The sequence below is a fragment of the Neltuma alba genome, unplaced genomic scaffold, assembly GCF_004799145.2.
Source record: "Neltuma alba isolate B1F8T4 unplaced genomic scaffold, ASM479914v2 tig00003288_pilon, whole genome shotgun sequence".
NCBI lineage: Eukaryota > Viridiplantae > Streptophyta > Magnoliopsida > Fabales > Fabaceae > Neltuma > Neltuma alba.
This window is the reverse complement of record NW_021633222.1, coordinates 1736-25723: the sequence shown is the minus strand read 5'-3', so window position 1 is coordinate 25723 and position 23988 is coordinate 1736. Positions and strand designations below refer to the sequence as shown.

The 23988-nt window shown below is 35.5% G+C and overlaps 3 protein-coding genes and 1 pseudogene across 3 annotated transcripts; 2 read left to right on the top strand and 2 right to left on the bottom strand.

Moving 5' to 3' along the window:
* The first annotated feature begins 7720 nt into the window (after positions 1-7720).
* LOC114741141 (uncharacterized) lies at positions 7721-9123 on the top strand. The gene is made up of 2 exons (XM_028929395.1): positions 7721-7929; positions 8333-9123. The coding sequence occupies exons 1-2, from the start codon at positions 7746-7748 to the stop codon at positions 8872-8874; spliced, it is 726 nt and encodes a 241-aa protein (XP_028785228.1). The 5' UTR covers positions 7721-7745; the 3' UTR covers positions 8875-9123.
* A 1074-nt stretch (positions 9124-10197) lies between these two features.
* Positions 10198-10726, top strand: LOC114741140 (copper transporter 6-like). The gene has a single exon (XM_028929394.1). The coding sequence runs from the start codon at positions 10209-10211 to the stop codon at positions 10653-10655; it is 447 nt and encodes a 148-aa protein (XP_028785227.1). The 5' UTR covers positions 10198-10208; the 3' UTR covers positions 10656-10726.
* An 843-nt stretch (positions 10727-11569) lies between these two features.
* LOC114741138 (exosome complex component RRP42-like) lies at positions 11570-15519 on the bottom strand (annotated as a pseudogene).
* Positions 15520-20082: 4563 nt separating this feature from the next.
* On the bottom strand, positions 20083-22430 carry LOC114741139 (uncharacterized). Its single transcript, XM_028929391.1, has 5 exons — positions 21835-22430; positions 21424-21756; positions 21016-21334; positions 20686-20808; positions 20083-20575 (listed from the first exon to the last, which is right to left on the bottom strand). The coding sequence occupies exons 1-5, from the start codon at positions 22159-22161 to the stop codon at positions 20457-20459; spliced, it is 1221 nt and encodes a 406-aa protein (XP_028785224.1). The 5' UTR covers positions 22162-22430; the 3' UTR covers positions 20083-20456.
* Positions 22431-23988: the final 1558 nt, after the last annotated feature.

Below are 23988 nucleotides of genomic sequence, written 5' to 3'. Positions count from 1 at the left end.
TATTATAATTCTCCTATTAAAATAGTATACATGAGCACTTGTGTGAGAAGCGAGGATAGTACTTGGAGAAGCTAAGAAATACTGACCGCAAGGGTGACCCAAAGCCAACAAGTTTGGTGTAACTTAGGGGGGCCATGACGCGTGGAGGTTTGATGGGATTGTGAAATGGCATGCAAGATGCAACATTTGAGTTATTATTCCTTTCTGTCAAAATTGGATGATGGTGAAGCAAGCAATAGATACGCCTACTCGGCTCTATATTCCCAATATTCTTCTTTTTCCCAAACCTATTCAGCATCAACCTTATGCTCTCTTCGCTTGGGCATCTTTGAAAAAGTTTTCTGAGGAATTCACGGGAAATGGAATCACAAAAGTTTAATTCAACGATGATTAAATCTCAAAAATGTTTTGATTAAAAAAATGAGTTGTAAATAATATTGAGTGATATTTCCTTTTGTCATTAATCGTCCTCTAATGATTTTTTTTTTGTAATTATTTTTTTCCTTACCACCTCACAGTGATGGTTGTGGTGAAGTGTTTGTTGTCTGATCTTTTTCTAACTTGAATGACGTACTGGGTAATTTTTAGGATTTAATATAATTTTTTTCACTGAAATTTGGATTTATTTTAATTTTAATACCTTAAATTTTAAACATATGATTTTAGTTCCTAAAAGTTAGTTCGTCTTAAAACGTTGGTCCTCAAAGTATCAAACAGCAGCGTTAAAGTATGATGTAGGGCTCGTTAGATGAAACTTAAGTGGATTTTATGTGAATAATAGAAGGGTTAAAAAAGAACAAATCCTCAAAATACAGCTGTTTAACCCCTCTCTTTTTTTTTCACTATTGTTTTAGGAGTTATTCACTGCATTATATTCAATTATTCATACAAGATCTAGTTAGATATCATTTGGTGAGTCAACATCACCACTTTTAACATTATTGATAACACTTTAGTAAATTTGAACATTGTTATATGGTCACGAACTAACGTTTTAAGATATTAAATTCCAATGACTAAAACTGTTAATTTAAAATTTAAAAGATAAAAAACAAAATGAATTCAAACGTCAAGAACCAAAATTATATTTATCCTAATCTTTATTAACGAATATCTTTGATTTAGCCATGATATTTTTTTAACTTTGAACTGATAAAAAGGTCAAAATAGGGAAGATTTGAGATGATTTGATACAGATGATGGGGACACTGACGGAAATTCGAACCAGGTGTGATATCAACCGACAATTGGACGGTGAGCTGCCTAAAGCCGTCCACCTGGCGAACGGTAACAAGTCCACTTGCCCTCACATCCTTGAATTATACAATCGGAAATGCCCATTCAAAAATCATATTAAAAAAAAAATCTAAACATTATTACCCTTCCTAGAAATTAAGTTGTGTTAGTTTTTTCTCTACCAAGAAAAAAGGTTGTGTTAGTTTTTTTCACTTTAATTTAACATACTAATGAGTTGTTGCTGAAACAAAAAGATGATAAATAAATAAATGCGAATTTTTTTTAAAATTAAAGTGGATGGCAGGGGACCAAACTCTATCTAATACTCCTCCGGTCCTTATTATAAGACCCAATTTGACTTTTTATTTGGTCCTAATTATAAGACCCAATCCATTTTGTCTCTTATATTTATGCATTTTTTTCCAAGATAATCCTTCTAATAATGATAGTTTTAGCCAATATACTTAATTAGCAAGGATATTTTAGGAATGACAACACTTATTTATTATAAATAACCAACTTAACTTACTTCCTTAATCTCCTCAAATAAGTCAATTGGGTCTTATAATTAGGACCGGAGGAGTAATGAAGTACTAATAATTTGAATTATTACTGTATATATTTTGGGCAGGAAAAAAAGAAGGAAGGCAGCAATTGTACTGAACTAAAACCAAAAATGGTGGCAGTGAGTGGTGAAAGAAGCGTAAAAGAGAATAATATTATAGTAATAACAAACAATAACCTAAACGGCTGTGAGGGCCAGATTGTATGCATTGCCATTTAAGAGGAATTTAATTCCCCTGTACTTTCTTATCAACAATACCAAACATGTTAAAGTTGGTCTGCACATTTTAGAGTTCAAGATTTACGTTGCAACTTCTGAATTCACTTTCCCTCCTATTTGTTTCCTGAGCTCTCTCCCACGTTCCTTCCCAGTCAACCCTCCCAAGTCCCAGGTCCCAAGTCCCATCTATGATCTATCATAACACGGAATTTCAAAAATGTTTTTTAAAAACATTTTTTATAAATTAGGGTAAATTTTTTTATATATTTATTTCATATATTATAAAAATATTTTTAAAATTATAATTTTTTTTTAATCGAAACACCAGACAATCTAACGCAGTGAAATCTTACCTGCGTGATCTCCTCCCTGCATTAAATGCTCAAACTATTTACAAACAATTTTTTAATTGATTTTTATATATCTCCTAGTAACTGTGCGAGATATATATAGCGTGTATCATGTAAATTAAAAATATTGTGTATACATGACTTAAAATTCTTAGACATTACTTAGAGACATCATATAAAGTCTAAAGGAATTACTGGCAGGAAAAGCTAAAATGTAAAAAAAAAAATCACTTATACTTGATTAATAAAATAATAGACTAATATACAATAGGAGATTAATTGTTGTAAAGATGGAAAAAAAAAAAAAAGGAAAATATCTGCACAAAACTCAGAATTCACACGCACACTTGCAATTTAAACATTTAACTTTTGAAGATATATTAAATTCAGGAAGGAAGATAGCTTTAAAGTAGAGGATAATTTTATTCGCTTCCCACTCTCATTTCATTGTTGTCTTTATTATGTTTATATTGTCATACGTTACAATTTTATACAACAAATTATATAATTAGAAAGCATATGTTCCATTATTCCATTCACACTTCTCACATTCAAAGAAATATCCTCTTGCATATGTCAGCTAAATCATCTTCCCCTGTTTTGTCCCACTTGATATTTATAAATAATTAGATTTTGGTGCAGCTTTTTATACTTGGTAATACCTTTTCTCCTCGAATAAAACGACTAAATATATTCAGTTTTAACAGGTGGCAATACGATATTAAATTGCAATAAGTACATAATTATTCATAGATTAATAATAACAATAAAATCAGTTTCACGTATTAATATTGAAATGAATTTTGACTTTCTCTCGTTACTTCATGTATAATACTCTTATTATTTTCGGGATGTTTAATGTAAAAGTTATTTTGACTTTTAATTTGATACTAAATATAAAACTCTAATTCATTTTGTTTTTTATATTTATCTATTTTTTTTAAGTATTCATTGTAATAGTTGTACATGTTAAAAATTTCAACAAATGGTAGTTTAGCTAATATATATGATTAACAAGAGTATTTTTGGAGCAACAACACCTGTTTATTACAAATAACTACCTTAATAAATTTTTTCAATTTATCTAAATTAGTCAGCTAATTCTTATATTAAGTACGAGAGATAATATTTATTGCTGAATTATGAGGAGAAACAAATAAGAGGAAAGAAACGACGAAAGTAGAGCACGAGTTATGCATCTGCATATAACAGAAGAATTGATAGAATCAAAAACAAATGGTCAATTTGACGGTTTTGACCCAAAAAAAAAGGTCAAGAAAAAAGGAAAATGAAGTTGTAAATGATCAATCATGTTCCCATATAAAAATCAGATTAAACTGCAGGCACGTGATAAGAGAAAATTATAGAGATCTTATTAAAAATAAAAAAAAATTATAATGACATCAAAAAAAATTACTGCGACTTGATTAAAAATTAATTTTCTTGAAAAATAATATTCCTTGTAATGGATTTAGGTCCGATTCTGGATAAGTTGCTATGAAAAAAGTGAGACTATAATTTGAATTCAGAAAAGGTCGAAACAATTGATTTTGAAATAAAAATAGAGATGGTGGAGGCTTAGTTGGAAAAAAGAGGCTTTGGGACTGTCTTGATGGCCATTTTCCACACAACATATATCACAGAATAACTTTATGAAGGTGACAACAAATGGGTTAGCTCATTAAAGTTGAATAATTACAAGAAATTTTAAAAGTTATTTTGACTTTTTAAAACATCGCTATGTGAGAAGACACAATCATATTATTAGGTGTGAATGAGTAGGTTAGGGCAGTTTCATGGATGTTACTAGGAATGATAAGTTTTTGCTTTTTACTTTTCAAAACTAATATTGGTTGCTCCCCCTCCACTGTTTTTGTCTACTCTAAATAGCCCAAAGTCCTTCTGAGGAACAAATTTTTTAAAGTTGGGCTAGCCCAACAGGTTAATCATTTTCGGCTGACATTGCCCAATAACCTTTTGGGTCAGGAAATCCGGCCCAATAGTCTAATATTACTTTCAGTTCTAATGATAAAACCTCATTTGTAGTCTATAAAAAAAAGTCTTATAATTAAGACCGGAGTAGTATCATTCCATATCTTACGGTCCAAAAAATTATTGTATTAGTATGATCGAAATATTATTCGCTATATCTATAATGGATTGAATGGTTTTTTTTCCCCAAAAAAACAATTGTTACATTAACCATATCCGCATGTGAATCATTTTCAGGAAGAAAAAAGTGCCAATTATACTGGCAAAAATGTTTAAATTACACATTGTATAAGAAAATACATAAATTACACACACACACACACAATTGAATTTTAAAATTATTTAAAACGCGTTCAATTTGTTTTCTGGTTTTATAAGGGGCAAGTGCATTCAATTTTTTAATTTAAATGTTTAGATACATTCTATAGACTTAATTTGCATCACTGAAAGAAAAAAAAGCCTAAACTCATGCCCCCTTTTATCCATACAAATTGAATTTATACCCTAACCACAAAAAAGGCATCATAAAGAGGAGTGTAACAATTAACTGAGTTTTGAGCGACAATTTTCAAATCAAATCATATAGGGAAAAAAAAAAGTATTATGAGATTATCACGAATAATGACTAAAAAAAAGTCTGAATAGGGGTGAGCGCAGGATTCACTTCTTGCACATATCCGTTTTCATCTTTGTTCTTTTTTATTTTTGGTAAAATGACAATTTGTTATTTATTCCTCCGGTTAACAGTTACCTGGACCAGACGTTATTGGGCTTTCCCAGATCAGGAGCCCAATAACGTGCCCAACTAACAAGCCAAAAAAAAAATGAAAATACAAGGAAAATCCAACTAACCAAACAAGATGACCAAATCCAATTTTTTTTTAAAAAAATCATAGTTCAGTTATAATATTTTAAAAAATTATTATTATAAACGTAAATGAATAAGTTTCAAATTGTTGAAATAATGATTTACACAGTTCATAATAATACATGCAAAATTTGGAAAAAAAAATGGTTTATAAAATATCATAATTTACTTTTTTTGGTATCAGAGTGCTAGGGTTAACTACCATGGCTAAAAGCTCCATTGAGAATTCCACAGCCTCCAAAACATCTTCTGAGTCCGAATCACTTGCCTTTACTGCTGCATTACCAAAGCAACAGTCTGGAAATAGCATCAATCAAAGTTGCTCTATCAAGCTGGATGGAACGAATTATCTGGTATGGCAAACACATGTTCTCCCTATCAAGGGACATAAACTGGAGGGCTTCCTCAATGGCACCAAGGTGTTGCCCCTCTCAATTTATACTGTTGACGGTGAGAGTAAGCTGAACCTGGATTTTGAAGATTGGGTTGCAATATATCAGCTTTTATTTGGCTGATAACTGAATACCATAACACTGGAGATTTCCTCCCAAATGGTCTTCTTGATGGCCATTTACAACAAATGGGCTAAGCTCATTGAAGTTGAATAATTCCAAGAAATTTTAAAAGTTATTTTGAATTTTTTAGACATCGCTATGTGAGAAGACACAATCATATTATCAGGTGTGAATGAGCAGGTTAGGGCAGCTTCATGGAAAATGTTATTAGAAATGATGAGTTTTTACTTTCCAAAACTAATGTTGGTTGTTTCCCCTCCGCTGTTGCCGTCTACTCCAAATAGCCCAAAGTCCTTCCGAGGAACAAATATTTTAAAGTTGGGCTAGCCCAACAGGTTGATAACATTCTTCTCAGTTGCCCAATAAAAGTTTGGGTCAGGAAATCCGGCCCAATAGTCTAATAGATCATTCCATATCTTACGATCCAAAATATTATTGTATTAGATTAATTTTTTTTCACCGGGCATTGTATTAGTATGATTGAAATATATTCGCTATACCTACGGAGTTGGGTTTAACAAAAAAAATTAGTCTCTTATAATATAGCGAATCAAGATTAAAATTCTCGCTCAGAAAGATTCTCACATTTAGTGCCTAACAGTGTTTCGTACAGGATTTTCCAAAAACAATTGTTACATTAACCATATCCACATGTGAATCATTTTCAGGCAGAAAAAAGTGCCAATTATACTGGCAAAAATGTTTAAATTACACATTGTATAAGAACATATTTAAATTACACACACAGTTGAATTTTTAAATTAATTAAAGCGCGTTCTTTTTTTTTTTCCTGGTTTTATAAGGGGCAAGTGCATTCAATTTTTTAATTTAAATGTTTAGTTACGTTCTATAAACTTAATTTGAATCACTGAAAAAAAAAATTTCTAAACTCACGCCCCCTTTTGTCCACACAAATTGAATTTATGCCCTAACCATAAAAAAGCACCATAAAGAGGAGTGCAACAATTAACTGACCTTTTGACGACAATTTTCAAATCAATATAACGATAAGCTTCCCAATCTTTTGTAAGTTGTAACGGGGAAGACATCTGTGGTTAAAAAACACAACAAATTTCATTTTAATAAAAAAACCTGTTACTTTAATTTTTGTCTGATTAAAAGCAGTTGCCAATAATTGGAAAAAGAAAACTTGCCAATAAATATTGTTGTTGAATAATGCCAGGATTATTTAGATTTTTTTTTCAAATTAGCCAAATTTTTTATAGAATCATTTTATTTGTGTCAAATAAAATTATTTTTTTATAAAAAAGAACAATTAATGCCAGGATTATCAAGCTGGGTCCGCATCTCGGGGCCATTATTGACTATCGCCACCTTCGTCCTCCAGCATTCCATGAGATAAGAATGGACGGCCAGATTATATTGAGACGAACGGCTGCGGTTTCTCCTCTTTTATGAGAACGGTGCGTTTCATTGATGAGTGGGTTGGCGAGCTACCATTGCTTCTCCTTGCCCGATCGTGATCGGATGGGTTTCCACTTTCCATAAACCCTATTCCTGTGTCACTGGCACCTTAATTCTGGAGATCCGGTTCGTAGTTTCATCTATGGCGCTCCAAGGAACTGCCACCTTCACCTTCAGTGTAAGCTTCCATTTCTGTTTCCCCTAAAAACTTACTTCTAATGGCTCTATCGCTATGAGAAGCATCTCAAATATTTCACTTTTCAGAAACTCCTGTGCAATGATGGAAGAGGATTTGGGTTCTGACGAACCTATTGAATGATTAATTGAAGTGTTGAGTTTGGACATGAATACTTGATATTTTGGCAGAATTTAATCTTCAAGTTCCATGACTCTTGTTGCTTCGATGATTTGATTGTTGACTCTGTTGGAATATGGGATATAATATTATAATTCGTATCTACTCAAGTTTCTTAATAGCTGGGTTGATTACACCGCAAAAAATTTTATTTAATATATCGCTGAAAATTATGTTTCTTTTTGTCTTTTTCCCTCCCTCCCAGTTGCTTCAGATCAGCATGTTCTCTGAGTGTATATGGATTGATTTTGGATTTTTGTTTGTGAAGGGACTTTCTTCTACCACAAAAGAGTTTAATTTCTTGCCCGGTTCATTCATTAATAGCTTTGGGAAGCTTCAACATGTTTCTCTGCCTTCCTTGACGAAAAACAAGTTAGTGTTAGGCAAAAGCCTTGGAAGATTGAGTAAGTCTATTTTGCTTAAGACAAAGTAGTTCATATTTGTGTTTGAATTTGCTGATGATATGACGACTAGATTTTAACGAACGACCAATGAAATTGTTGGCCTTTTTCTTGATTCTGCTTCGGTTCAGTTTTCTGCAAAACAAAATTCAGATACGGATTTGAAGTGTCAGGCGCCTAGTTCTCCAATGGAGACATGATATCTGAATATCTTTTATCCAAGTCAACGCCCTAAGATTGGGCTGTTTGAAGAATTTTATCCAGATGTCATGTTTTAATTGGAGAACTTGACAGCAGACGTCTAACTATGTTTTTCTGAATCCAACAAAGTTTTCACGGTTCATTGTTGATTTTATACTAAAGCTTCCATAGCATTTATCTGACCCATCTTCTAGTTTTCTGTCAGGGAGACTAGAGAGAGTAAAAAGAGAAGACTCAGAGAGTATGTTGAGCAGTGAGAGCATTGCACTGGATGAGCAGACTTTGGAGGAGGAGCTGCATAATGCCATTGCAGAAGAGAACTATGCTAAAGCAGCAGAAATCAGAGATGCTCTGAAGAACCTTCAGAAAGACATCAAGACGACTGTATTGGGAGCCAACAGCCGGTTTTACGATTCATTTAGGACTGGGGATCTTGCAGCAATGCAAGCTCTTTGGGCCAGAAGGGATGAGGTATGTTGTGTCCACCCTGGTTTGAAAGGAATATCTGGTTATGATGATGTTATAGAGAGCTGGAATTTTGTGTGGGCCAACTATGAATTCCCGTTGGAGATTAAGCTAGAAGACATTAAGGTTCATGCTAGAGGGGATATGGGATATGTCACATGCATGGAATTCGTAAAGACAAAAGGAGGAAGATGGGGAGGACAGTTTGTGACAAATGTGTTTGAGAGGATTGATGGCCAGTGGTTTATTTGTATTCATCATGCTTCCCCAATAGACTTGTGAATTCTTCAAAGTTTACTCCTGACATTCTCTTTCCCAATTTTGCTTTGGGTTTTGCTGATGCTTCACTCTCATACTCAGAAGAACTCACTCATTTTTTAAGCTACACGTGCGACATGGCCTTACTGTACACATAATCTGTAACAGCTATAGCATTTTGATGAATAAATGAATCCATGCTGCATCTGAACCTGCCTCGTACAGTTTTGCTCTGTCATGTCGTGAAATGAAGTTTAAAATATTGAAGTTCAATGATTTTGTTTGTCGTTCTTCCTTCGATCTATCCGATCATTTGAGCTCAGATAATGAGAGTGGCAGTGTCCCATTTTGTTTGAGTCGGGTATGATTCTACTCGCTGGCTACAACAATGAGTTTATCTTCTTTGGGAAAGATTGATCTTTGCTTCTCTTCCATAACGACATGGAGGGAAAAGCACGATTTTACTGATAAAATTTTGCTCAGCTCACCTCGCATCATTCAATGTTTCTACTTTATAGATTGGGGTTGGGCACCGCCGCACCGGCATTGCATCAGTCAAAGCACACTAGCTTAAGATTCAATGCGTAAACCGCAACTGGACATGGTTTTGATCAAGTTATCATATTTTCATTTGATATTATTTTTTTTGTAAGTTAAGTAAAAAAGTAATCTTTAGTGGATAAGAGGGAAAGAAAGTTTCACGTTGGAACTTGGAATCAAGATTTCACATGAATATGATGAAACAAGATACATTCCATTCAGCCAACAAAACTAATTTAGTTGGTAAGAAGATAATTCATAGCCTGTAAAGTTGTGACTTGTGAGTCCAAATCCCGCTGTCTATGTAAGAATCTTATTGATGATCAAATTATCCCTCCGTAAATGTTTTTTGAGCCAAAATCGCAACTTAAAATCAGAGTCTCAATTCATTTGTTTCGTCCTATCATGATTTTATGATTCCGTGAAATGCAAATGACTCGTTGAAATTTGGAATGGCCAGTTAGAATGTTGGCGCTTAAATTTTTCCTTATAAAATTATACAAATGCTCCCTACTAAACGCCTTTAAACAAAATTCATCAATATGATAATGCGGGGCATAGCCTTTTCCTACCTTCCGATTCTCCGTATTATTTCCGCTTTTTTCTGCCAACATAACCTGTGCTTGCTTGCAGACGAATTATGGAACAATGTTTTTAAAGGAATCATATCTTCTGTCATGTTCATCAGCTCACACTTTTAATGTCTTCCTTCCTAAACATATGTGTGCGCGTGTATATATATACAAGTCACTCTCTTCCCCCTACACGCACATCGCGGAGATAATTACAAGAGGAAGAAAATAACTCCAAACAACGCCATGGAAGCTGCGCCGACGGATCCTCCGTACAACTCAACAGTGGCAGCGAGGCTGGGCCGACGGCGGATCCCGATACACACGACGTTATATTGGGGCCACAAGGCATACGTGCTTTTCCCGTGCTGGCCTGGAGATAACCCCGTCATGTACGGTCTGTCTTTGGTGCTGGTCTTCACCATGGCTGTGCTGGTTGAGTGGCTTTCTTTCACGGATATGGTGAAGTTCAAGCCCGGCAAGAACGACGTCGTTGCTGGGGTGCTCAAGACGGCGATCTACGGCGTTCGAACCGGCCTCTCCTACATGGTCATGCTGGCCGTCATGTCATTTAACGGCGGCGTGTTTGTCGTCGCCATTGTCGGTCACGTCATCGGTTTCCTGGTCTTCGGTACTCAGGCGATCCGGAGAAAGAAGGCCGGGTCCGACCCTGGTAAGACATCCGACTTGTAGTAACTCAGACAGGTCGATCGGCAATGGCTTCCCTCGTAATCCATCTCTTCCCATGTCTGGTTTTTGTTGTAACCTTTCAAGAATTGTGAGCTGCCAAGAAAATGAAATCTAACAATAATTTATTTGTGCTTATGATCAAATCTATTCTCTCTGTGTAAAGCGCTTGAAAGAAAGTGAGACACCAACTTTATTCTTGTCCAAGCCAAAAGCTTCACTCTTGCCGGAGAATCACCCACATGAATGACTGTGGTGTTATTTGAATGAAAACCAAACATGATTTTAAAAATATTTTTACGGTATATAAAATAAATATATGAAGAAGTGTGTCTTGTCATCTTGCCAAACACCCTTTTAATCACCAAAGGAAAAGCTGGCTTTATGAAAAATTAATCACAATATTTAAAGCAAACAACTGGCAAATTCACTCAAATTATAAGTGCAATAATCATAATCAACATACACTAAATAGTATGAAGGTTCAAATAATCGAAACGCATACCTTTTAGCTTGAGCAATTATATTTAAATAACATACATTTGAGGGGCATCGTGTGCAGCTTCATGTGAATCCTCTGGTGAGTTCGTCCCATCTGAACCTTCATGTCTTTTATCTTCCTTCTTGCTCACGCAAATGTTTTATGGTAATATTTTTCTTCATACTTTTATATGTACTATATTGATTTTATAATTATCATGGACCTTTTTCACAATTTCAATTTTTTAAATTAAGTTCATGTTAAGTAAAAATAACAGATCACCGTCTGGGGTTACAGTAAAGAATAACTAAATCCCCCTCAATGAAATGGGAATTATGAGGCGACGGATTTACGCATTCATTACTTCCACGGTTCTGCACTTTACACCCGTCCTGAGTTGCAAAAAGAGACTTGGAACACAATGCGCCCATACAACATGTTGAATCCAAATCTAGTATACATTTTAACCTTTCGAATGACGGTATTTCAGACATAAACGCGGGGGATACATAAACTGAAGTCGATCGCTTAAAGATTAATGCCAGCTATCTAAGTATATAGCTTACACAAGATTGAAGACTCCATGGTATGTAATAACCGGTCTTCAGCTTCTTTAGTTGCTATCTTGTAACTACTAACAGCATTGACTTTTTGTTGAGCTATGTAACCAAGAGAAATCTTTTGCTCAGCTATGAAAGACACTTAACCTTGTGAATGGCTTAGGCTAAAGGAACGGAGGGGAAGTTAATCACTTAAAAATTAATGTTCCAAGGATGTCAGGACTCGTCTTCAGCTTCAGCAGCAGCTATTTCCGAATCCAACTTGTTAATTAGCTGCTCGCTCACATGCTCGGCCACAGATATCATATCAAGAATGATGCTAGGATCCAACCCTGCACCTCCTCGTTTAGTTATACCACAGATGTTCCCTTTCCTATTAACAGAAATGGATACAGCAGAACTCATTTGTGATTCCTCTTCTGAAGTGGCGTCAACAATATAGTGCCTACCTACCTACAATCAAGTGCCAATGTAAGAATTCTTGTCAAAATATACGGTAAATATAGGATGGGAGAGCTATCTAACATGGACATGGTACGGACCACTAACACTGAACCTAACATGATATGTATGTTTACAATGTAATTTTTTTTGTTTTTGGTCAAAAATGTTTACAATGTAATTTAAAGCTTCGTGATATGTCCAATATGAAGGTGAGAATATATATGCAAAAAAAAAAAAAAACACACACACACACAAAAAAATACTGTAAGTGATCGTACTTCATCCTAGTAGATGAGGAGAAGAATATGACCTTAGTCAGGGTAACTATAACAGGGACTGCAGATGTGTCAAACTGCAGAAACTCTTCATCGCTAATGTCAACTTCTGGTTGCTCATCACTTGATGCACCTGCAGCGACCTGGACTTTTGGGATGCCCGTATTGCTCAAAGCAGCCTGAAAGAATAACAGGAATAAACAGGCATCACGTCCTCCATAAATGCCTCTAGCAATGACAATGTATTCTTTAAACCATAAAAAGGAAAATAAATGTGGAAAAATACAAGTCCAATAACTGTTTTCGGTATTGTATTTGTTTTGGAAACTTCTGAGCATTGCCAGATGCTACTACAAACAAAAGGTTATTACATTCCACAACTTTTCCGCTGTCAAGATACGCGTCCTATCATCAACAGCTCAAAATTGATGCACGGAAAAAATTTGATAATTAATAAGCATCAATTTTATCAGCGTAACGGGACAATAAGAAATACTAATTTGCAGTTGTGTGCCAAAAACTGAACATCGTCGCCTTCCAGGCTCACAATAGCTTGAACAGTAAAGACTGCTACCTTAATGGAAGCTCCTAGAGCATCCAACAAATTTCCATCTGAGCTGACAACGAGCCCGTCAATGTAAAGATCCCAACAAATTTTTCCCTCCACAACCACCAGCGAGGAGAGATCAATTCCAGCACCTAAGAAAATAGCCTAGCAGTTAAGAGCAAGAATTCAAATTTCAATAGAAAGAAATAATACAGGAGGGAAAGCATATGGTAAAATGAATACAGACCTGCTCCACTTTTACCACCCAAGAGACACGTTGAAGAGCATTTGACAGTTCTGTTGACAATTCCTCACCTCCTCTACCCTATATTGAAGTATAAAGGGATAAACAGGTTACAGGTGTAGCCCCAAAAAAAAAAAAAAAAAACAAAGATGCTTATATTAACTGAATAATGACAAATAATGTCCCCTAGTTCGTGCGAACCTGAACCCTACTCCCCTGGTAAATTTTCAGCGATGGTTGCTTTGTTAAAATGCTCATGGGAATTGAAGTTAAATTATATGATTAGCAGAGTTGAATATAAAACCTCAAAAGCTGGTGCTGCAGTGGGGCTGCAATCGATATGTATAGAGACTTTCCCTATGTTAGGTTGCAATGAGCTTGGCTTTCCTAATTCAGCCTGCACTTAGGCCAATACATATCATGGTTTAGTAAAATGGCTAAAAACAAGCTTAAGTGGCTAATACAGTGATACAAAAGGAAGCTGAGTCCTAAAGCAAAAATCTGTCCTAAAACCATAAAATACCTTCACACTGGCAATGACATTGGTGGCACCCATTCTGACTCTTGCTGAACCATTTGCCTGCCATGAAGTCCATCAAATGTAGAAATTAATACAACATAGAGCATGCAAAATCCACATGGTCAGGCAGCCATGAAAAACCCTAGGGTGAAAAAGTCAGATTACTCTTTCAATTCATTCATGCACCACCTGAGGAATAACACCGGTTTCAACATAGATGGGTCGATACGTCAGCCTCTTTCTACCATCAGAGCGGATGTCCTGAGCAATACCACCTTGTATGAATTGCTTTTCTCCAAGGGATAGACCCACCATTCTTGCACATACAAAAGTTGTGCGAAACCTTTGACACTAGTACAGACTGGAAATCTTCACACATCAAGAAACAACAGCTTCCCTTAATATTAGATCATCAGGGTCATATGGGAGGGGTTCAAAATTTCAAATCCCCTACTCATATTCCCACTCAAACTTATTAGAGAACTTGAACCCACATAACTACAAAGTATGTATTTCCATGAAAACACAATAACAATAAACTTAAAATGCCTCGTAATAGAGAAAGTAGAGAAAACATTTACAACGAACCCAAATATTCATTCCCAGTAGTTACGTAACGACTAATTAAAGATTTGTTATGATAAAACCGATATAGGTAGCATCAGCAAAATTGTCATTTATACTACAATAAGATCATCTTATAGTAGTATAAGCCAACAAAAAGGAAGACAATTGCATCAGTATTTGATACAAAAATACGGATACAGAGCACAATTCATAACAGACCAGCTGATACAATTGATGCATAAGAAAATCTGCCTAAGACAAAAAAGAAATTAAAAAAGAAGACACAACAAATCAGCAGCTAGGATTGATTTCATCTATTCACAAGCCAAAAAGGGTCAAAGCAGAATTTTATAGTTACTTTGTTCACTTTATTCATTGTCTGTCTTCCCCAACATATTCAATTTTGAAAATGACTTCTCCATCCGTCCCTTCTTTTTTAAAGCCAGACATCCTTAAAGATGACTTCCATATATGTGTATATGCGCGCTAAACAACTTGAACTCAAGCTTCATATATAATATATAAAAGAAATATCAATCAATTAATGTCTTAATGAACCATCAGTTACAATGAAGAGAGTAGTTCCAGCAAACAACAATCTTGATATAAACAATTAAACACGAAAGTTCCTAACTTCGACTCAAAATAGAAAAGTATAGCATCAGTTACGGCGGAGGCCCATAGTATCAGCTGTAATTCACAAGCCTTATTCAACTTATTCATAAGAAAAGTTCCTGGCTTTGACTCAAAACAAAATTTTACGCTCACCCCAACGATTTCTATCCACTAACTTCCAATTTTTACCTCAAGCTTCAAAGCTATTTTATTATTGTCGTCCATATAATTAACTATCAGCATCCACACTTATTAAAAAAATAGAAAGAAATACAACCTGAGATGAAATCGACGAGAGACAGAGAGAGCACCTGAAACGAGTGGCGCGGGGAGACTGAGAAAGAATTAAGGAGGACAGACGGACGAGGTAGACGAGAGTTAGTGTGCACTCGCGTTGATGTGTTCCCGTCTGAGATAGATGACGGACGTGAGACGGAGTGAGCAATCGAAAGCTTGAACTGAAATGAGAGATGGAGATTGCAGAGAGATGGGGAGAGAGGAGGGAGTCGCTGCTATCGCTAGACAGTGGAGACTTCGAGTGAGCGGGCAGAGCGGCGAACAAAAGAACCAGGGACGCGGCTTCTCTTCTTTTCCCTAACCATCCGCTGCCCTCCTCCCTCTACGGCTCTACCCTCAAAGTTGCAGCATTTTGAGTGAAAAACAAAAATTCACTATCATAAAATAACATGGCACTTCGAATTCGATACGCGAAAATCTTTCAAAACAATTCGATTATGTATCGAAAGAGTGGTACGAGAAAATGGGTATATCCGATTGAGTATTGTAAATGAATTTTTAATACACTTACTACTTTAAAATATTTTTCTAACAGTACTCAATGTCTAACTCTCTGTGTCTTTTAATAGCCTCCAATATCCTAAAAATTTTTCAGTAATACCCATTATATTAAAGTATTTTTCTAATAACACCTAATATCATAAATTAATATTTAGTATATCCAACACCTTAAAGTAATTTTTTAATAGCATTTAGTATCTTAAAGTAATTTTTCATAAAATTTAGCTCAAGATACTTAATAGTTAATGCTACTAAAAAAAATACCGCAGTATGTTAGATATTGCATAGAAGATGTTACTAAAAAATATTTTAACCTGCTAAGTGAACCAAAAATTATGTTACAATACTGAGTGCTACTAAGAAATATCTTAGAATGCTGGGTGTTAAATATTGAGTGCTACCAAAAAAATATTTTACCTTGCTGAGTGTATTAACAATTAATTTAGGATAGGAAATGACACTGAAAAAATATTTTTAAGGTATTAGATTTTTTTTTAAATTAAAAAAAAAGCACCCTCCTCCAAGGAGGGCAGCGGATAGCAAGAGAAAAGGAGTCCACTAACAAGAAGGAGTGGCTAGGGCAAATGGAAAAAATAATAGTTAAAATATATTATATATTTATATATTACGGGCAAAACCAAACAAGCAGGGCTCTATACTGTGCCCACAGCCTAATCCGGCCCATGATATGCCCAGCCCAAAAGTACCTCTTTTGTTTTTGCCGAGTTGGGTGAATTTTTTTCAGTTTCGGGTTGCTTGAACGACCGGGCATCATGAACACCCCTAATAAGATGAGCATGTATTAGTATATAATATATTAATTATAACATAATCTTACACTAGCCCAAAGTGATTAATTGAAAATTCTAACCAGAGTTCAACTCTCAAGTCCCATCCTTCAGCACGCCGGTGACAAAGGAGAAGTTGCAGGGTATGAGACACTTTTATCTTCAGTGTTCTCTAGCAGTCAATGAGCTATGGCATAACACAAGGAATGTTTGTTATTTCATCTACTCCCACACAGGAATTAACACAGGGGATAACATAAATAAAGCAAGTTAACAGCATCTAAATTTACCCGTCAAAAAAAATAACAAAGAAAATGAAAAGGGAGGAAACTAGTAAACAGGGGAAGACTTCAAAATAGAAACAAGTTACGAATATGAATGATTACAAAGATTCGGATAATCAAGAAGGTCAAACTTAATTTGAGTAGATTAAAAAAATAAATTAAGTTAATTATTTGTAATAAATATGTATTATCTTTTTTAAAATATCATTGATAATCAAGTTTATTACTAGAACTCTCATTATTATAAGGACTATGTAGGAAAAAAATATATATAAATATGAGAGATAAAATGGATTAGAATTCTAAAATTATGACCAAAATAAAAATCAAACAAAATTTTATATTAAAGATTGGAGGTAGTAATTAAATAAGGGAGATACAAGCCCTATTTGGTAGAGCGTTAGAAATCACTTATAAACACATTTCACATAAACTGTAACAAAACTTTTCTTATATGTTTATCTCAGTATTTCGTAAATCATGATTTAAAAAGTTATTTATAAACTAATTTAAATTGGACCTCGGTTTTTGTCAATTTCAGGTCTGCAAATAAGGCGGACGCACGTCCAAAAAGGAGGAAGAAGATAACCAATCCTTAGCTAGAATATCGGCCACGAAGTTCTGAATTTGCATGTTCACCAGACCGCTCGCCAACCTTCCGTCTGACTCCAGGACTACCTTTCTGTAACCTATAATAGCAAGCTAGACGGGGTTTTGCCATTTAAAACTAAAAGGGTGTTTGGATGCCCTTAAATCACTTTTCAGAAGCACTTTTTGCAAATCGAGGCAATCTCCTCCACATATTTGCTTCGTATACCGTAAAAGTACTTCTGAAACTATGGTTTTGATCTTATCCAAACACCCCTTAAATATTTTAAACAAAAATGCTGATAAGCTAGCCCGTTTTCAAGCCCATTCTTTAGGGTTTTAAAGCCCAAGCCCAAAGTACAGTTTTTTATAAACCCCTCATTCTTGGAAATCAGGCCGACCCATATTCGCCGCTCCAACTGAAAAGTTCATATATACTACCTCTGGTTCTCATTATAGACTTCTTGTTTATACAAATCCTTCAAACCCTGCACTCGTCTATGGATGAAATTCTGGGAAATTTGCAGCTTTGGCGGCAATGAATCTGTAGGCTTTATCTTTTGGATTAAGTTAATTTGATGAATGATTGGAAGCTTTCATTTAATCAGTAGCTAACTGGAGACTCTACATCACGAATCTGGTTATATGCCCTCTGTTTTTTTCCCCCTTTTTACTCATAAATTTATCGCAATTCACCATCTCCGGCAATTATTTCCAGGTTCACGACAAAGCCTGTTTGATGGATTTCGTTATAATTGGATAATGATTATTGGGTTTTTTCCCGTTGCCATGAATTCGGCTTAGTCCAAGGATTGTTTCATGAAAATATTACGTACTAGTATTATAGTAAGTATTTAATAATGTGAATCTGCTGAATGTAGCATGGGGTTTTCGTATGATTTGGTTACTGTTCTTTTCAGAATTTTAGCGCTGACTCCTGTGTCTTTTTTATTCTGAATCAAACGCAAAGCCAGGTTAGTAAACGCAGATTCTCTCTTTCGATTACTAATGGCTGATTTTGCATCATCTTATCCTTTGTGAAATTAGTTTAATACTAATTCTTAATATAAGATCTCATTTAATTTTTATTTTGTTCTTATATACAAGACTCCAATTTAATTTATCTTTCATATTTATGTATTTTTTTAAGATAGCTCTTCTAATAATGATAATTCTAGTTAATATATTTAATTAGCAAAGATATTTTTTTAAAAAATTTATTTATTATAATAACTAATTTAATTTCTTTTCTTAATCTATTTAAATTAATCAACTAGGACTAGAGGTAATATGCTATAGCAGCGCATCCCTAGAATTTTAAGACATCCAAAAACTCTAGAATATCTAGCTTTTTTTGGACTGACTAGAATATCTAATTTTACTTGATCTTCAATTAATTCGTGTTTGTTGAGGAAAAGAATATCATGAGCCAATCAAACTATAATATTCATGAATTATGAAAAGTCGCGCGGCTTATAAATTGTGGTAAATAGTGCGCTTAATTAAAAACAGAGCTGTAATTATGAAAGTCATTTGTTTTTTTCGCTCAAAGGAAAATTTAGAAGTTAATCAAACCAAAATATAGTTAATCTAATTAAAGTGGTGTTTGGATTAACTTATTGGAAATAATTTACAAGAATTTTGTTTTAATAAAAGACGGCCAAATTCCCTGAGCTGGTCGTTTAGGTTATCTTTTCTTTTAAAAGGGGGTGCCGTCAGCAGTACAGACTACAGACTACAGAGGAGCCGCCAGCGTGAGAGAGAGGGCGAGAGGTGAGTTTTGGACAGAGATACGATATCTGCTGCCTTTGCAAAATGTGCAGATATGAAAACGACTTATTAGCACACTTTATTTTGTGACACGTGTAAAGCTCCCAATGGTGGCCGAACCCAAGCCCAATTGCAGAGGAGACTTGCCTCACAAGTAAAGTCTGCCCCAGACACTTCTTCCCTCTGGAATCTATCCTTCCCATGAGCCTTCCCCCCTCTTTCCTTTTCCTACCCCTTTCATTTAATGGGTTCTTTGATCAATAAGAGTGGTACTCATTTCATTATAAAAATATAGAGATGTCGTTATAGCCAAAAAAAAAAAAGGCAAACCATAAATACTGCGTACAGTTAAAGGGAGGCTCATAATTGAAGCCCTAACCCTAAGGGGTTCAGTCAGTGTGAGTAGACATTACACCAGATATCAGTCTGAGTAGACATTACACCAGATATCCAGCTGCCACCGTCTTGGGCGGAGCAAAAGGGCCATATTTTAATGCCCATTTTTTAAAAATAACAGAGGGCTCCTTCTCCCCCAAGTTATTTTTTGGCCTTTTGAGTTGTTCCTTGTTCATTGCTCGCATAATCACTGAGAATTACACCAGCACCTCCAGTGGGCAGTGGGAAAAACACTTTTAACAGTTTAAAGATGAAATTAAATCAAACATTTTTAATCCATTCAAATCTTAAGATTCTCGTTGGGAAAAGGAAGAGACAGAGACAAAAACTCACCCGATGACCCAGTGAGAAATGAATCAAAAGGAAATTGGAGGACAGAAAAATTGATAAAATTCCATATATTATTAATATAACTAATGGGTGAAACAGGAACAGAATCAGAAATTGGTGACATAATTTTTGTGCCACCGATTCCATTGTGACGCAACAATAGAAAAGGGAGCGTATTTTGATGAGACAAATAAATCTCCCTGTCACAAAATGCTGAAGCTTTCCCTTAATCCTAACTGGCTTTATCTTCAGATTAAAAAAAAAAAAACTGGCTTTATCTGCTTCGTTAGCTTGGCTTGCCAGTTGCTTATTATCCGCACAACAAAACAAGGCAGAAGTCATATTATACCATCCACTGCTTTTGTCCTCGCCTTTGACTACCCCGAGCCCATCAAAAAGAACAAAAGTTACTGCTATCACTGCAGCTACTGCTGTGCTCTTCAGCTTTAACCAGACACCCTTCTGAACCCTTTATTTTATGCTATTTCTTCTTCTCTATAACACTATCTGTTCTCTAAAACACCTAATTCCTAATGACGCTTTCCTAACCCAAAATTAATTAGTTCCTACAGCAAACCACTAAAGCCAGTTCAGTTCAGATTAGTAAGACCATTCTGGGGGAAGTCGGATCTCGTTGCTCGCTGACCGCTGCTGTGGCCGAAGGTAGCCACTCTGTTGAGGAAGGTTATGGTTATTACGAACCTTCGGGACATGCGCATCTGCAAAAGGCACAGATATTTCAATCCCAACAACCAACTAATCGTTGGAAAAAAAACAATTAGGGGTACATCAATTTGAGTTTAGGAAAAGAATGCCAAGATCTGATTACCACTGTCCATGGGGGAACAACCATTAAAACGAGCTTGATATGGAGGCTGGCCTCCAATCACCTCGTCGAACTTTAGATTCAGGGCCTGCATAACTCTAGCCGGAACAAGCACAGTCGAACAAGCTGCAGAGAGAAAAAACCACACTCAATGAATACAAAACACAACTAGAATTCATACTAACAATCATTACCATCAAAGAAAATTAAATGCCCACCACCCATGCGACAGAGATTAACGACAAACAAAGCCATAAAACAGGGCTTCAATGCGACCAATTGCAAGAACTTTGATGATATTCATTGAAGCTAGTTGAGAAAGCAAAACTTCACCTGGCTTCCTTCGTGATTCCGCAGGATTGTCAACACGACGAGGCAAGAAGACACCGGTTCCAGCACTTTCCCTTTTACCGGCAGGGTTCTCAAGAAAAACGGCTCTCATTCCAGACCCAATCTGCTGCTGCTTCGCCGGCAGCAGCGAAGGCCATACCGATGAAGACAAACCAACAGGCCGACCGGTGTTTCTGCCGCCACCAACAACCTCGCTACTCCTCACTTCTCTGTTTGAGAACGCTTGCTTACTCTGCCTCTGTTGGTTAAGCACACTTTCAGAAGCCACTTTTGCCATCTGTTGCTGCCTCAGCATCTGAAACTGTGACAGGTAAAACACAAATTAGGCACACGCATAAGCAAAAAATGCGAAACAAGGCTATTAACTCATAGAACTACGGCTGTTCGTACTTGAGCTATCTGCAATTGCTGGTGAGAAAGCCCTGTTTGGTTGTAAAATCCAACATCAGGATTGAAGTTCTTCACAGGTAAGTTCACGGGAGAGGGCTTTCTGGAAGGAGGTCCCAAGAGCCCTCTTTGATGGTTAAAATCATAGCCAGCTTCATTCATCTTCATCTTCTCCACTTCCCCAACGGCTGCGCGTAGTAGATCCCACGTTGCCCCTGGAGACGATACCTGATAAGCACTAGTGGGGCTACCATGGCTAGAAGAACCTTTTCGGCATCCGCACTCACTCCCGAATGTGCACAGAGTGGATTTAGGCGAACCAGATACAAACATACCCTAAAGCAAAGAAAAACTTATTAGCGCGCAATATATAGCGAAAGGCAATCAAATAGAGACTAATAAACTGCTTCATACCTTGGATTTGTCAAGACCGGGGCCGAACTCCGACTCCAAATCGAGGGTGGAATAAGCCATACGCCGAGTTAACGCCACCATATGTTCTTCCTCATCGCTCTCCGTTTCGCTTGAGCCTACCACAGACTCCACCGGAGAACTGAAGTTAGAAGGAACTCCACGGGACACATATCCGTACGGGAACTCGGAAGGGAACAGAGTCTGAAAAGGTTCGGCGTCGTTGTTCTTTGGCTTGCCGAAACAGCCATGCTTCTCCATAACTAAGTCATCGTCGGCGAGGATCTGCGGGGGCAGCCAGAACTCACCGTCGTCCAAATTCTCGGCCATGATCAAACAGTAGAGGATTAGCAGGAATCAGAATACTCGAAGCGACTAGAGAGAGGAAGACAGTTTGAGAGAAGAGAAAAATCAAGGAGGAAATTTCGAGTGCGCAAATGGAACGCGGAAAATGATGAAGGAGGATTGCTGCTTGGTGAAGATTTAATAATAACAAGGAGCAGAGGCCTGGCATGCAGGATATGCAGAGTCACAGGGCCCCATCACAGCCAAAAAGCAAAAGACGCAGAGAAGAGAGAGGGAGGGATGGATCCGAGAGGGGATCTGAAACTTTTCAACGAAACAGAGCCTCTTTTCAACACAGCACAAAACGGTGAAACCGTTTTCCGTATTGAAAAAAAATAAAGAAAAAGAAAACTAAATAAAACAGAGTGAGAGAGTGACTGTGTGAGCGACTGAGCGTTGAGCCGTAAACTGTAGAGGGTATTTGCAGAGAGAGAAAGGACAGTGATATGAAAACGACGCTCTTGTATGAACGTGTGTACCACGCTCCACCATGCAAGGAGGGGGGAAAGAAAAAGAGCAACGGTTTTTTAAATGAGAACAAATAAAATTTTAATTATTTACAATTTTTAAAATATGTTTTGGTTGTATTGTTGTGAGAAAATAATATATAACAGGGAAAAATTATAAGTATCTTTTACTTCTAATTAGAAATTAGAAACAAGTGCATTCGGAAAAAAAGAAATTACAAACAAGAGAGGTCCTTATAACTTAAATGATGATGATTGTATTCTTATTTGAAATAATTTATAAATAGATTTTTAATTATAATTTATAGAACATGATACAAGTATGTGAGAAAAATTTTCTTTCCGTTTATTCACACGCTTATAAGCACTTTTTGACATAATTTCAAATATGCTTATTTTTCTACAAGTAGTCTTAACGATTTATAATACATTCGTCTAACATAAAAAGAATAAAATTTAAAAATTATTAGATAATTTTAATTTGAACTTTTGCAATTAGAATGTGTGTTTATTAGATTTTTACTAGAATACAATAAAGTTATTTTAGAAATTTTACGACATGATATGAGAATTACCTTCAAATTTAGCACTAGTATTTCACAAAATTGGTATTGGTGATGGTAGAAAATCCAAAAGTCATGAAGAATAAAAATTTAAGGAAAAAATTATTTCAGTTTCTTAAATTTTTTTGAGTCTCAAACCCCGGATCTGAGAAAAAAACATCTTTTGTAATGGGCTAAGCCACGAACGCCAAAACAAAAACAATAGGATTAGAAAAAATATCAGGTACTGGATGATGATTTTATATATATACATATATATATATATGTAAAAACATACAAAAGCTCTAACAGGTAACAACAAATAACATTCCCTTACATGCCAATTCAGAGGATGACAAGGATTGGGGAATACAAGAAATTACAGTAGAGTGGAGCAAATGCCCATATTTCTGCAATGCATCAATTTACTTGTATTATTTGCTTCTGACAAATAGTACCAACTCCAGTTTAATAAAAATCAATTAACTAATTTAAGTAAATTAAGAAAATTAGTTAAATAGTTATTTGTAATAAATAAATATTATCTTTTCTAAAAATAATCCTTACTAATCAATTGTATTACCTAAAAATATTATTTACGTTTCGGTTCTTAATATATGACATATTTAACTAAGTTAATTAGATTAAAAAGTTAGGTAAGTTAGGTAATTATAAGAAATATGACATGTTTTCCCTAAAACACTTAATTATCTTTCTTAATGTCCTCCCTCCTCACTTATTTAATTATGATTGAAGAAATATCTAAATATCTATAAGGGTAGTATATAAAAAATAGGTTTTAT